This window comes from Haliotis rubra, unplaced genomic scaffold, assembly GCF_003918875.1.
Source record: "Haliotis rubra isolate DU_JTF1 unplaced genomic scaffold, ASM391887v1 Scf542, whole genome shotgun sequence".
In the NCBI taxonomy this organism is placed as follows: Eukaryota; Metazoa; Mollusca; class Gastropoda; order Lepetellida; family Haliotidae; genus Haliotis; species Haliotis rubra.
In genome coordinates, this window is record NW_025767238.1 from 676,930 (window position 1) to 691,285 (window position 14,356).

Below are 14,356 nucleotides of genomic sequence, written 5' to 3' on the forward strand. Positions count from 1 at the left end.
ATATGCAAAATACGCTATTAAGCAATTAATTTTTAGTTGGTTAGATACAAACACACATAAAACATGCCACATACCCCGCAGAAGCCTTTTCAGTTTGCATAAAAAATTTTTCGATCTTTTTTGGCCAATAAAAGATGGCATGACATCTGTGTAAATTCTGCAGTTGTAAATAATGCACAAATGGTCACCTGAAACATGTCAAGCAATTTGAAAATTTCAATAAAATATTGGTCATTATTGATTAAAAATTCTCTTCAGACAGGAGTAGGGGTGAAATGGTATACTGCAGTATTAGTAGAACTGAGGTATTTTGCCATCAGTTCGATATACCGTATGCAATCCAAAATTTGGTGTATTTTCGGTTTACATACCATCATTTCTATTCAGTCATAAAATGACATTCTTTTTCAGAAGAAGTCCTCCTTGGGGTACATATAAGCATTTAAATGTCCATTTAAAATACCTACAACAGTTGTAACAATATTTCAATAAAATATTTTACAAAACAAAAAACTCGTTTTTGTCTTGTGAGACCCTCATTTAAATTAACTGTCAATACCCAAAGTAAATGATAACATCTGTTTGATTGGCATTTTAGAAGTTTATGAATCATAAGAAAGGCATGATACTTTGTGGGTGAAAACTTCTTGAATATACACTCTTGCTTGACAACGGTATAAAAACCTATACCTAAACGTCGCGTCATAACATTATGAAGAAGTTGTCGTCCATAAAGTATTATATGATAATATGAGTAAATATTTGATGACTCAGACGGAATTTACTGCACTGAAAAAGTTTGAACATGTTGATATTTTTTCTTGCTTTGTGACTGACATTGATTATTTGAAAAGTCCATGATTACTAATAATTCAGCCAATTGTTTGTTGTTTCCTAGGTGACGCTGCCTTTCAAGGCTTACTTCTATGTGGCCACGAAGCAAGACTGTGAGCGAGAGGTCGCCTCTTTCTTGACACGCAAGTTCTCTGGGAAAATAGCCACTATCGAAAGTGTTGTGAAAGAAGATCTTGACCTGGTAAATTGTTGTACTGTTTGTAGAGCGGAGTTGTGCCCGTTCATTGATGCCAAAGAAATACAGTGAGTGAGTTTAGTTTCACGCTGCACTCAGCAATATTCCTGCTATATGGCGGTGTTCTGTAGATAATCGAGTCTGGACCAGACAATCCACTGATCAACATCATGAGCATCGATCTACGCAATTGGGATACGATGACATGTGTCAACCAAGTCCCGAGTTTGACCACCTGATCCTGTTAGTCGCCTCTTATGACAAGCATGGGTTACTGAAGACAAATTCTAACCTGAATTTCCAAAGAAATACAGAGTACATCCACTAGCACATAGAGAATGGGTCTGCATGTTTAGGATTTAATGCTGCTTTGTCATGATTTAGTAACACTGAGGGGGCGGTGGGGTAGTCTAGTTGTTAAAGCGTTGGCTCGTCACGCCGAAGACCCGGGTTCGAATCCCCACATGGGTACAATGTGTGAAGCCCATTTCTGGTGTCCCCCGTCGTGATGTTGCTGGAATATTGCTAAAAGCGGCGTAAAACCCAAACTCAGTCAGTAACACTGAGCATGCTTAAACATAATTTCTTATATAATCATGATAATCATATAGAAAAGCAATACCCATTCTTCTACATGAGGGGGTGTAGGGTAGCCTAGTGATGAAGTGTTCGCTCACCGGGTTCACTTCCCACACGGGTACAATGTGTGAAGCCCATTTCTGGTGTCTCCTTCCCCCCTCCCCCCACCACTATGTTAATTGCTGGAATATTTCTGAAAGCACCGTAAAAGTATACTCACTCACTTCTACAGGTGATGCAGGGCTCCGGATAAGGGCCGTATCAGCGTATGTACGGAACAAATATATGCAACATACGGTCGGGAATAATTTAGAAAACGTAGCAGATACGCACCACAGCAGTGGTGTACGGTCTTAGAATCATTTTGAAAAAGTTTTGTTTTATTGTTTTGCTACCTGTTTACACAAGAGCAGCAATGTTGTGGTGCATATATGAAACGAAACACAAGACTACTGATACGCCATTAAATTCCATTCTGTACTCTAAATGTACTCTTAAGTTTTTCCAGTACTCCTATATTGAAAAAATTAGGAGTACGTACTCCTGATGTTGAAAAATTATCTGGAGCCCTGTAATGGATTCCTTTTATTTGGGGAACACCATGTCATTTCTTGACTAACAGCTCCTGAGGCTGTACAACTTTTCATCTCTTGCAGTAGAGAACCGTAGTCCATCTGTCTTGGACCCTAATTTGTTTATTTTTCCTTATCCTGACTCATGCTCTGTTGCTTGTCTCCTTCCTCTTGCGAACATAGTGGAACACTTGTATCTCCCTAATTGAAGTTCCCTTCAATGTCAAATGACTAATTAGTACACCACGAGTTACCTCCCTTCCACAAGCTCGGGAACGAGGGCGCCACCTCTACCCATGTGCCTCACTCTCTCCTTCTTCGCCCAGTGAGCTGGACGTGAGAGCGCCTGTGTCTCCCGACACACTATATCCTTTGATTATATTTAGTTAGTTACCTCGTGATAGACATCTATAGAGGTTTAGCTAGTATCTTCAACAATTATATATTGATATTTAGTCGCGTGTTTCTACTGTTTATTCACGGACGCCGTGGTTGTTTCAGTGGATTACGCTGATAAAAATTCTGTACTGTTGCACATTACGCTTTTATTCTGCTGCTGATCCGCATTTAATATGTCCTAGCTGTACTTGCGCCATGTTTCATGTTATTCACATTGCAGTTGGCGTACTAATTTATCCAATTCTGCCTTTAATAAATATTACTTTATGCTTTGAGACGCAGCAAATAGGTCGCAGATGCAGAGTCTAGCCGCGACTGATACACCTGAACCCTCGCCAGTCTACTGTTGTTGGTCGACCCTCCCCGCCTGGTGTTCCGTAGAGTGGTGGAGAGGCTTGGGGCGTGTCCGCTTCCAAGAAGCGCCCTGCTTCCCCAGACATCCCATCGCCGCAGCCGAAGACTAGAGGGTTTCTACTGCATCTCAACGCGAATTCTGAGGGGAATCAACGAAGTCTACTTGAACTTTCTCAGCCGAGATTGTTCCTGTCGCGAGATTTGGGCCTGTATGATGATCAGCCGATCATCATACCTGATGTACATCAAAAGAATGACCGATGTCCACAACAGTGATGTCAGCGCGAGATCAACATGCAGCCTGATGTACCAACGCTGATATTCTTCCTGAGGGTCCCGCCGCTACCAACACTCAACGCAGACTTCTCGCACCCCCAGGGCAGCGTGCCACCTGAGGGGAAATCAACGGTCTACTAGGACTTTCTCCGACGATTGTTCCAGCCGCTGAACTGGGCCTCTACGATGATCAGCCGATCTTCATTCCCGACGCATCGCCACAAGAAGCGACCGGAGACAGCTACAGTGACATCAGCAGAGATCGCCATGCAGCCTGAGGTCTCTACACTGACGCCAGACGACTTCCTGAGGGCCCCGCCGCTAACATCGCGAGAGAGGGCACCGACTAATTAAATCGCGAGACCATCCCAGATGAACTGTTGCGGCAAATCATGATCATGATGGAAGGCCACTACAGACTGGAGAAGCAGCCAGCCCAAGGCCTGAGCCTTCGAAGGTTCCAACGCAGACGACACCCCAGAGGCACCCCCATCAGCGCAGCAGCCACACGACGGCCACCTTCGCTAAGGAAGTCGCAGACCACCTCGACGGCGACCCAGATGTACAGCCTTCGGGCGGGATAGGATCATTACCTTCCTTGGCTTCATCCTTAGATGCGGACTCAGACCATCAGACCTCACGGAAGCCTTCGCGAAGGTCAAATCGCCGTTCCCCAGGACCGGACGCAGAGGAAGCTTCGGCAAGGACACCTGACTACACAAGAGCCAAGCGAAGCTATCAACATTCTCCTCACAGGTCTCCGAGAAGGTCAACCCATAGATCGAGATCACCAACACGATCTCCGCGCCGCTTCACCGCTACCAGATCTCCTCATTACATCACCACGCCGATCGCCTCACAGGTCACCACACAAGTCTGCACATAAGTCTACAGTCAGGTCTCCCCGGCGTCACCCGACATAGAGATAGAAATACACAGTCCACCATCAGAAGAGCATCAACCTCTCATCAGCGATGCTGGGATAGAAAATGATGGAGGCATCATTTTCAGACGCTGAGATACGATATTGAATGGTAAACAACCTAGATCTCTTCACCTTCCAAGAGTGGCAACTCGGCGCAGACATACCTGATAAAGGAAGACGGCGAAGGCAGACGCCATCACCTTACCTCCGACGACGACTGATTGCTGCGGTGCCACAGTATGTGGACACAGCCTACCATAAAGCCATAACAGTTCAAACGCCAGAGGCATATGTTCTGGCCTTAATAGATATAGAACGATCAATGAGATTCTTATCACCAGATTTCGTGACACCTACTTCTGAAGATGATAGGATGATCTACTCGGCTCTACTTATGCAGAACCAGCAAGAACCACACCCTGTATGAAGCTAACGGCCATATATTGATCGGGATTCTAGACACTTCGCTAAGGAAGTCCCAGGCCACCTCCGCGAAGGAGCTAGAGCCTCACCAGTTACAAGGGACGCCACGGAGGAGAAGCGCTTCACCGACCCCACATATTGCTGAGTGCGGTAAAACAAAACACTCACTACTCACTCCTGTTGAACACAGAGGTCGTCAAGGGCAAGCAAGCTCATATATATTATATATACTGATCGGCTCTGACTCGATACCTTCGCCGAAGATCGCGAAGGCTAAAATCAACTCCAAGTCTACCTCACACAGAAAATCTAGAATGGATACTTCGAGAGCTTCATGAAGTCTCCGGGCGCCCACCGAGGAAATCTCCTCCAAGTCTCCATATATTAGCCACTCGTCATATATAGCTACTCGCCAGTCCGTTCAAGACATCGCATAAGTTGTCTATCAACTGTATGCCATATGCCGCCTATAAGCCTAATACGCGAAGACAATTGCACAGGCTATTTACAACACAGAACGCCGCTATATTTATTAGTCAACGACGTTTCATAGATCTTCACAGAAATCAACCTTTCGTGATAGATTGCTAGAATATGCAACCCGACTACGATACGACGATTATCTACATGCGACCATTACGCAGATCTGCAGACAATTCAATATCGAAATTGAACAGCAGCCTTGTTACAGCGAGTATAACTCATAATCGCCAAAGTTTCTGAGAAGAAATATGTACAACAAGTTCAGCTTTAATTCTACAATTATGAAGATACATTCATGTATACAGCTCTACAAGCTGACAACTTGCAAGTTTATTGTACCTTTATATAAGGAAGTCGAAATTATATTCAAAACTGAAGTTACTTTCCGCGACAGCCAGGAAAATAACCTACCCAGCATTAATATTACAGAGCCGAGGTATTTCGCCGGAGGTTTCGCTTACCTTTAACCCTCAAAACACGTGGTCACTTGGGTAACTTCGGGAAGCTACGGTGAAGACCGACGATTATGCTAATATCAACGACGGCAAGATTTTATACAAGGTTTTTCCTGCTACACCGTGACATCACAGCCATGAATCAAAAATGCCTTGTTCTGATTGGACCACAGTTGGACAACGACCTCCACGAGGTCGATCTTTAGTTCACAGTTCAAGACTTACGCTTACAAGTGACAACTATATATCAGTGAATCGAGCAAGCCTCCTTTACAGTCCAGTTAATCTGAACCTTCATGATTGGGCTGCTTTTCTTCAGGTTAGAGACCTCCCTGTCAAGTTAGGGACGAGGGCTAACGGCAGTCAGGGCAATTTTACATAAAGTTCAACGAGGACAGACACACCTGGTTAAAATGGCACCTACATCGCCAAAGGACTTCGTGAAATAACCTAGACGACGGGATACAAGTGGATCTAAATCTACAGCTGAATTTCATAATCAAGCTACTAACACAACTAGATGGTTAGTAAACCTACTTAAACTTTCTGATTGGAGAATTAAAACGTAAGTTTCACCCTCCAACTTGGGGATCTGAATATAGTGCTCCAACACCTCACAAGTGAGGTTTATGAACACGCCTGGATGACATGCTTGGACTTCATGATAATGATGATTCTATCACGATGGCCAGCAAAGAGCACTGTAAATTTATCTCCACCGAACCAAACAGAAGGGAATAATGCAACAGATTATTTCCTCTATCATCAACTTACGCAGAATGAAATCTCACGTGCACTATATCTCCGCTTTGGATCAGAACTGTCATACTACGTGCATACAAGACGGATGGACTCAATCCGACCCTCCATGAGCTTTTAATACTCATGATATTAGAGCTAACTTCTACAATTGATCTACACACAATGTTATTTGAAATAATGGAGGGTTTATTTTCGAGATCCGATATGGTGGTTGCCAACCATTATCTGAGAGATATCATCACCGAGGACGCCTCGGTATCCACCAATTGATCCCATGGTCCTCGCGACAACAGTTGACAGTTCCTCGAGAAGATAAGTCAATCTTACAGATTTCTACTTATCTTATAACAGTACTAAATAGCTACATGCTATATATAATTTGCTTAAGTTCTTTTTATCATCACAGTACTATGATTATTACATCATACAATATATAAGTTAACAACTCTACAGAGTTGGTTATTATATATTTACCTTAACTTAATTATATCTTAAGCATAGTACTATACTCAGATTGTGAAAATATAAAAGCTAACAAACTCTACAGAGTTTGGGCTATTATATAGGTAGCTTAAGCTTATTCATATCTTAAGCTCAGTACTATATGTTTATATCATATAAGTATATTAGCTAACAAACTCTAAAGAGTTTTTGCTATTTGGCTTAAGTCTCATCATATCTTAAGCAATATGGTTACATTATAACATGTATTAGCTAACAAACTCTACAGAGTTTTTTGCTATTATATATGTAACTTAAGCTTATTCATATCTTAAGCGCAGTACTATGTTTATATCATATAGGTATATTAGCTATCAAAACTCTAAAAGAGTTTTTGGCTATTATATACAATGTATTTGGCTTAAGTTTCATCATAATTTAAGCTTTATGGTTACATTATAACTTGTATTAGCTAACAAACTCTACGGAGTTTTTGCTATTATATATGTAGCTTAAGTTTTCCTTCAAATCTTAAGCTCAATACTATGTTTATATCATATAAGTATATTAGCTAACAAACTCTACAGAGTTTTTGCACAGGCCCCCACTGCGGGTCAGAAAATCGATAAACTAGGCCCCGGTTTAGTATCAACACCCCCTACTATATAATACATAAAGGTTCATCACGGAAATACGGCGACATGATCGAAAACCGGACAATTACGCACACATCAATCAATATATCCTATTTTAAAGGCCTCACCGGGATCAAAGCTTTTGTCCATATTTCCTATGTGTAGGAGGCATATACACGTGTTTCTCCGTGGGGGTGCATTTGTTGGAGGTTTTTAATTGCCAAAGACCGAAAGTTGCTGTGCCGAAGTGTACAAAACTAGGTCACAGCTAATCAAATTGGTTAATAAAATGACAACAAATGCACGTATAAAATGAGAGGGAAACTCAAACGCCTATCATCCAAGATGTCACTTTCTGATGTTTTATCTTGGTAAGAATAATTTTAAAACGAAAGTACAAATATTTTAAAGAAACACATTCATTCAGTGTAATGTGTTAGCCAATCAGATCGCCGGAGGTAGTGAAGTCGAAGCTAGTTTGGTATACTTCCGCACAGCAACTCGGCTCTTTGGCAATTAAAACCTCCAACAAATGCACCCCCACGGAGAGCACGTGTATATGCCTCCTACACACATAGGAAATATGGACAAAAGCTTTTGATCCCGGTGAGGCCTTTAAAATAGGATATATTGATTGATGTGTGCGTAATTGTCCGGGTTTTCATCATGTCACAGTGATTCGATGAACCTTTATGTATTATATAGTAGGGGGTGTTGATACTAAACCGGGGCCTAGTTTATCGATTTTCTGACCCGCAGTGGGGGCCTGTGAGTTTTTGCTATTATATATGTAGCTTAAGGTTTCCTTCAAAGCTCAATACTATGTTTATATCATATAAGTATATTAGCTAACAAACTCTACGGAGTTTTTGCTATTATATATGTAGCTTAAGGTTTCCTTCATAAACTCAATACTAGGTTTATATCATATAAGTATTTTAGCTAACAAACTCTAAAGGGTTTTTTTGCTATTATACAATTAGCTTAAGTTTCATCATATCTTAAGCAGTATGGTTACATTATAAAATGTATTAGCTAACAAAACTCTACGGAGTTTTGCTATTATATATATAGCTTAAGTTTAATTATATCTTAAGCTCAGTACTATGGTTATAACATAAAAGTATATTAGTTAATAAACTCTAAGGAGTTTTTTTTGCTATATACATTTAGCTTAAGTCTAATCTTATCTTAAGCTTAGTACTATGGTTACATTATTAATCTATAGCTAATAAACTCTACAGAGTTTTTTGGCTATTATATATGTAGCTTAAGTTAATTATATCTTAAGCACAGTACTATACTCATATTGTAAAAATATATTAGCTAACAAACTCTACAGAGTTTTGCTATTATATAGGTAGCTAAAGCTTATTCATATCTTAAGCTCAGCACTATGTCTATATCATATAAGTACATTAACTAACAAACTCTAAAAGAGTTTTGCTTATTATATAATTAGCTTAAGTTTAATAATATCTTAAGCTTAGTACTGTGTTTATATTTTAAAGTAATTTAGCTAACAAACTCTAAGGAGTTTATACTAGCATATTAACAAGCTTAAGTCTATTAGTCTTAAGCATTGTATTAATGTTATATATACTTTATCATAATAGTACATTGTAATAACCTTTATATGGCAGCTGATAAGTTAGCAGCAGGAATTCATCAGTTCAGTGCCTTTATGAAGTTCCCATAGGTTATTACAATCATCACAGTTCAAATCACTAATTATTAAAATCCAAAGTATTATATATTCCCACCTCCAACTGGTAGGATTCTACAAGAAAAGAGCATGAGTCAGGATAAGGAAAATATGTAATTTTTGAGTAAAATTGATATTTTATACTCTATCCTGACTCATGAGGTCAGCCTCCTCCCATCCTCCCCAAATAACACTTTTGGATTTCCCCTGTAAATTCAAAATGTTGGGCCCAGTATATGAGGAGAGAGGAGGCACATGGGTAGAGGGTGGCGCCCTCGTTCCCCCGCTTGGAAGGGAGGTAACTCGTGGTGTACTAATTAGTCATTTGACATTGAAGGGAACTTCAATTAGGGAGATACAAGTGTTCCACTATGTTCGCAAGAGAAAGGAGACAAGCAAAAGAGCATGAGTCAGGATAAGTATAAAATATCAATTTTACTCAAAAAATTACATTATTGGGACTACATTTTGCACCCTGTGGCCGAAGAGGTAGATATCGCCTTGTGTCCCCAGGACCTCCAAAATAGATAAAGCAGACAGATCTCCCCTGAATGTATAATGGATGCTGTTTCAGCACAACCACCTGGTGGGGTTGAAGCACAAGTACCTGAAGTTGTCGTTCCTCAGTGTGGAGGATCTGATGAAGGTGAAGAGGGAGATCTTTCCTGCCGTCAGGAAAAACAAAGAGAGGGAGAAGCAGAACGAGGCCTACACAGCCATGCTGACCAGGTGAGAACTGGACGTAAGGGGCCGGCCATTTCATATTCTTTAGGATGTGGGTGTGTAGCTTAGTGGTTTAGGTGTTTGCTGGTTTGGTTTGCTTGTTATTTAACGCGGCACTCAGCAATATTCCAGCTATATGGCAGTGGTCTGTAAATAATTGAATCTGGACCAGACAATCCAGTGATTAACAGCGTGAGCATCGATCTACGCAATTGGAACCAATGACATGTGTCAACCAAGTCAGTGAGCCTGACCACCCGATCCCGTTAGTGGCCTTTTACAAGCTCCTTCTTACAAGCATGGGTGTTAACTATTGAGTCTCGTACTTACGGAAGTGACTGTCTACACATGCACGAGATCTGGTGACGCATGCACGAGAAAAACGTGCTGAGCGCAGTTGAGAAGTGACGGGATGACAGGACGGACTTCGGACTTGACTGAGTGACGTTCATTGGCAAGAGCCAGGTGAGGCCAGACATGAGGTAAATTGTGAATATATTTGAGTTTACAATGAGTTCTAACCCGGACCTTCATTGGTAAGGTGTTTGCATGTCACATCCAATGCCAGGCTTCGATTCTCCATATGGATACGATGTGTGAAGATTGTTTCTTGTGTTCTCTTCAGTGATATTGTGACAATATTGTTAAAAATGGTGTAAGACCATCTTCACTTGCAAATAGATGGACAGTTATTATTTTATTTTCTTTGGTTTAAGATTATATCCCTCTGAAGTTTGTTCACTGAGTGTGCTAAACAGAAATGTCAAATATTAAACTGGCAGGTTTTCGGTCTCCTTCCAGAGAAATCAGTCGACTGTGTTGAAGAAATGTCACAAATTTTTAACTAATCCTGCACTACTTACTTCCTGCACTTATTGCTTACGGCTCGAAAAGCGTGGCTTGCCAGACGATGTCAAAAAGACGTAGAACTGCAATCACTTCCTGGTCTCGGCTGCTTACTCGTCTGCGCATGCGTCACCGGAAGGTGACGTCAGCCACCTCAGATTATTGCTTTTCGCACGCCTCGTTAGACGTGTTGTTTGCCAGCTCAACTTGTATCCTACGGGATTATATTTTGTGAAGCATTAATAAAGACTGACTTTGTGTGTATTTTGTTTTTGTACCTCTACGAAAGTGTAGGTATTATCTTTCACTTTCTTTTGTCATTCAGTAGTTCCTGTGTAGTGATGTCGCTCGCTTATACACGGTCCCGGCCATCACACTTTCACTTCGCCATTAAAACACTTTGCCGTGATTTGATATACCGTTGTGTGTTTCATTTGGTTCAGGCTTATATACTATACCATATAATAGTGGTATATTTATTGTGCCTGTATTATGGTCTCTTTAAACTTTCAGTTATTTTGAGACTTTTGTTCTCAACTTTGCTGTTATATTCATTACTTGGTATGTGCGCTACTGGGTTTTCTGCTTCATTGCAGATCTATGTACAGCCAGTTGTATACATTGTCGGGTGGGAAGTCTCGTGAAGACCCTCATCCCCGATGTTTGAAATGTACTACTCAATGTACCTCCTGGCCATAAATGTGTAGCTGCGCTTCAAAGTGCTATCACCCAAGAGTTTCTCCGCTTATCTACAGGTTGTTAAGAAGCCTGGGACAACAGAGACGGAAGAGTATGTCTACTACTGACACCGGGTCTTGACGCACTACTACGCCTACCGCCAAGTGTTGCGGGCCAACTGTGTCAACGAATGCGCTCTGTCACCAGCATTCAGATTATGTCTTCGCCGCTATGTCGCCGGGTGTTACAGCGCTTACGCTGCGGCGCTTGCAGCTTCGCCGGCGCTTTGATCGGCGGCGCCTGGCGCCCGGGCGCTTGGCACTCCCTCACCTCCTCCGCTGTTGCCGATGTCATCTCCACAACGACCGATGGGCCAGCAGTTTGCGCCAGATCAGACACCCCAGCCAGTGTTCCGGGGCAGACGCTTTATGCGATCAACCACATACGGGTTTCCAATGCCTCAGGCGCCTATGATGCAAACGCCATACGCCACCAGCAGTTTGATGTATCCACGCCAGCACTCTCTTGACTTTACTATCAGGTCAAGCCGTACATCAGCTTCTATGCCGCTTATGCCACCAGCTACATCGGCGCCTTCTCCCCCTACGGCGCCTTTGCCACCTTTGCCACACCCGACGATTTCGGGCGCTCTGCCCTCCAGCATCGGTGCCTATCTTGTCAACTTTGTTCGCTCCTGTGCCTACGCTTAACGCCTCCCGCTAAGGCCCACGCCTTCGGGTAGGCTTAACATAGGTCGAGACCTCGTGAGTAAGGCGCCTTCTGCTAAGGCGCGCTGCTCGCACGTAGCCGCTCCCTTTGCCGCTTTCGCTCACCGGCCCTCTGAGAGGGACTTTGCCCCAGACTATGAGGAAGACACGGGCTCTAATCACCTTGGCTTTGATCACGGTTTGACTGGATTGCTGGATCGCTTAATAGCCTCAGTCCCTTCACCAGGCCCTGATGTTGCAAAGTCACTTACTATTTGGGACTCACCTTCCTTAATGTTACCAGCACATGAGGCGTCAGAGAGATTCTCTACCCTTGATGAAGATTTCAAGGAATGTCTCTCAACCCAACTATTAAAGCTTAGAGTACGCCGCGATGACTATCCTATTCATGGCTTGACTTTGCCCAGACAGTGACTAAGGTGGATGAGGAAATGAAACGCAGACAGGTTCTTCCTCTGTGTCCTCCTATAAAGTTCAGGATACAAGGGTCGCTGCTTTGGACTTAGAGCTTGCGTATGCTCCTCACCTATATCGGCATTGGCGCCAGCGACTGATGCCATCACTCAGGATCTTAAGGAAATAAACTGATCGACTGGATCATCTTACAACTATGATGCTATGGCAGGGTAAAGTGATCACTGACCTGCGCGGAACACCTTAGGTCGGCGCTACCAACGCTGGGTATGCAATTGGCCGGCAAGGCTTCCTCTCCTTTTCTTCATGGGATTCGGAATTTCAGCGAAATTATTCCACCAACCCTGGTCATCGTCGTCACTGTTTAACGATGCCATTCATGATGTTTATCGGCAGGTGTGTGGATTTTGCCAAAGGGGAGACTGCCTTGAAAGCGCTTTCAAAAGGGACAACGCCCTGCCTCCACGCCATCCAACACCTACCAGCCTCGGGCGACCGCCTGTTCGGGCGTGCCAGAAACTCAGCGCGCCTCGTGGCAGGGGACGTGGTGCCAAGCCTAGATCAGACAGGGTGGATATCAACGCCGCTGCGTTCCGCCCAGGGCCGCGACGGGCGAGGGGCAAGTGAAGTGAGGGACACGCACGACTGGACACTCCCACCTCCAGTCGCCCCAGTTTATCCTACACCGTAGGTGGGAGAATAGGGATCTTTGGGGAAAATTGGTCCATCCTAGAGGATCCATATCGCCACCGATATTGATTGCAGGTAGGTTTCGCCCCACTCCTCTCCGGATCCACCTCTGACAATGTTCCCGCCCGCACAATCACTCTCAGGTTCAACACACAACTTCTAGCGGAGAACATAGCTTATTTTGTTGGAGAAAAGAGCCATCGAACTCCTCCTGTATCCCATCATAACACCAGGGTTTTATTCTCCAATATTCTTAGTGCCGAAAGGGTCCGCGAAAAATGAGGATGATTCACAATCTGTCCTATTTCAACGAGACTTTCCTGGAACGCCCTCCGCGACTTCCTAATGACGCCCCTCAATACCTCAAATCTATGGTATGCGCCAACGACTTTCTCATCAGCCTGACCTACAGGATGCATACCTCCATGTTCTATCATTTCCAGCCACAGGAAGTACCTGGCGCTTTATTTTCAACAATCAACATTTCCAATGGGCTGTCCTCCCATTTGGAATTTCAACGGCCCCGCGTGGTTGTTCACACGTATCACAACTCCTATTTCCGGCATCTACATTTGAGGGGCATCAATTTCGACCTCGCATCTGGACGCATTGCCTTATGCACCTGTTAGACCGCCTACTTTATACAACAACGGGATTTCACCTTTCGCCTGTTGCGCCAACTAGGTGGCTGGTCAACTTGGACAAATCGGAGCTTGTTCCTACTCACACTCTGACGCTCATCGGAGGCCATTTCCAGACGGACAAGAACCTAGTTCAGATTCCCCTCGACAGGTGGGACAAGATTCAGTCTCTGATTCCACGCGCACTTCCCCAACCTCTGTCCCTCAGAGAGTGGCAGTCACTTCTGGGATTGTTGATGTCGGCGCAGGATCTTACCAGCAGAGGGCGCTCTTCAACTTCGGCCCTCTGCAGCGTTTCTTCAACCATACATTCGCCGGGCAGACGCTCATCATCAACGGTTTTGCCTTCCACCTCAGTTACATCGCTATCTTCTTTGGTGGACTCTCCCATTGAACGCCTTAGGAGGAGTCTTTGACAGAGCAGCCTCCGGATTGCCAACTGTTCGTGGGACGCCCCTGCAGGGTTGGGGCGCCACTTCATACACGCACTCAGACAGCCTCCTCGCCTGTGGTCGGGTCAACACATCAACTGGCATATAAACAGTCTGGAGTTGGAGGCCGTGGATCCTCGCTATTCATCATTGGGCACATCGACTC

At 43.6% G+C, this 14,356-nt stretch overlaps 1 protein-coding gene across 1 annotated transcript in view; it reads left to right on the forward strand.

Moving 5' to 3' along the window:
- Positions 1–14,356, forward strand: part of LOC124253513 (DNA polymerase epsilon catalytic subunit A-like) — an 87,424-nt gene that overhangs the window by 9,499 nt on the left and 63,569 nt on the right. Inside the window, 2 exon segments of the mRNA XM_046687309.1 lie at positions 899–1,036; positions 9,614–9,768. Of these exon segments, the coding sequence (XP_046543265.1) occupies positions 899–1,036; positions 9,614–9,768 (293 nt within the window).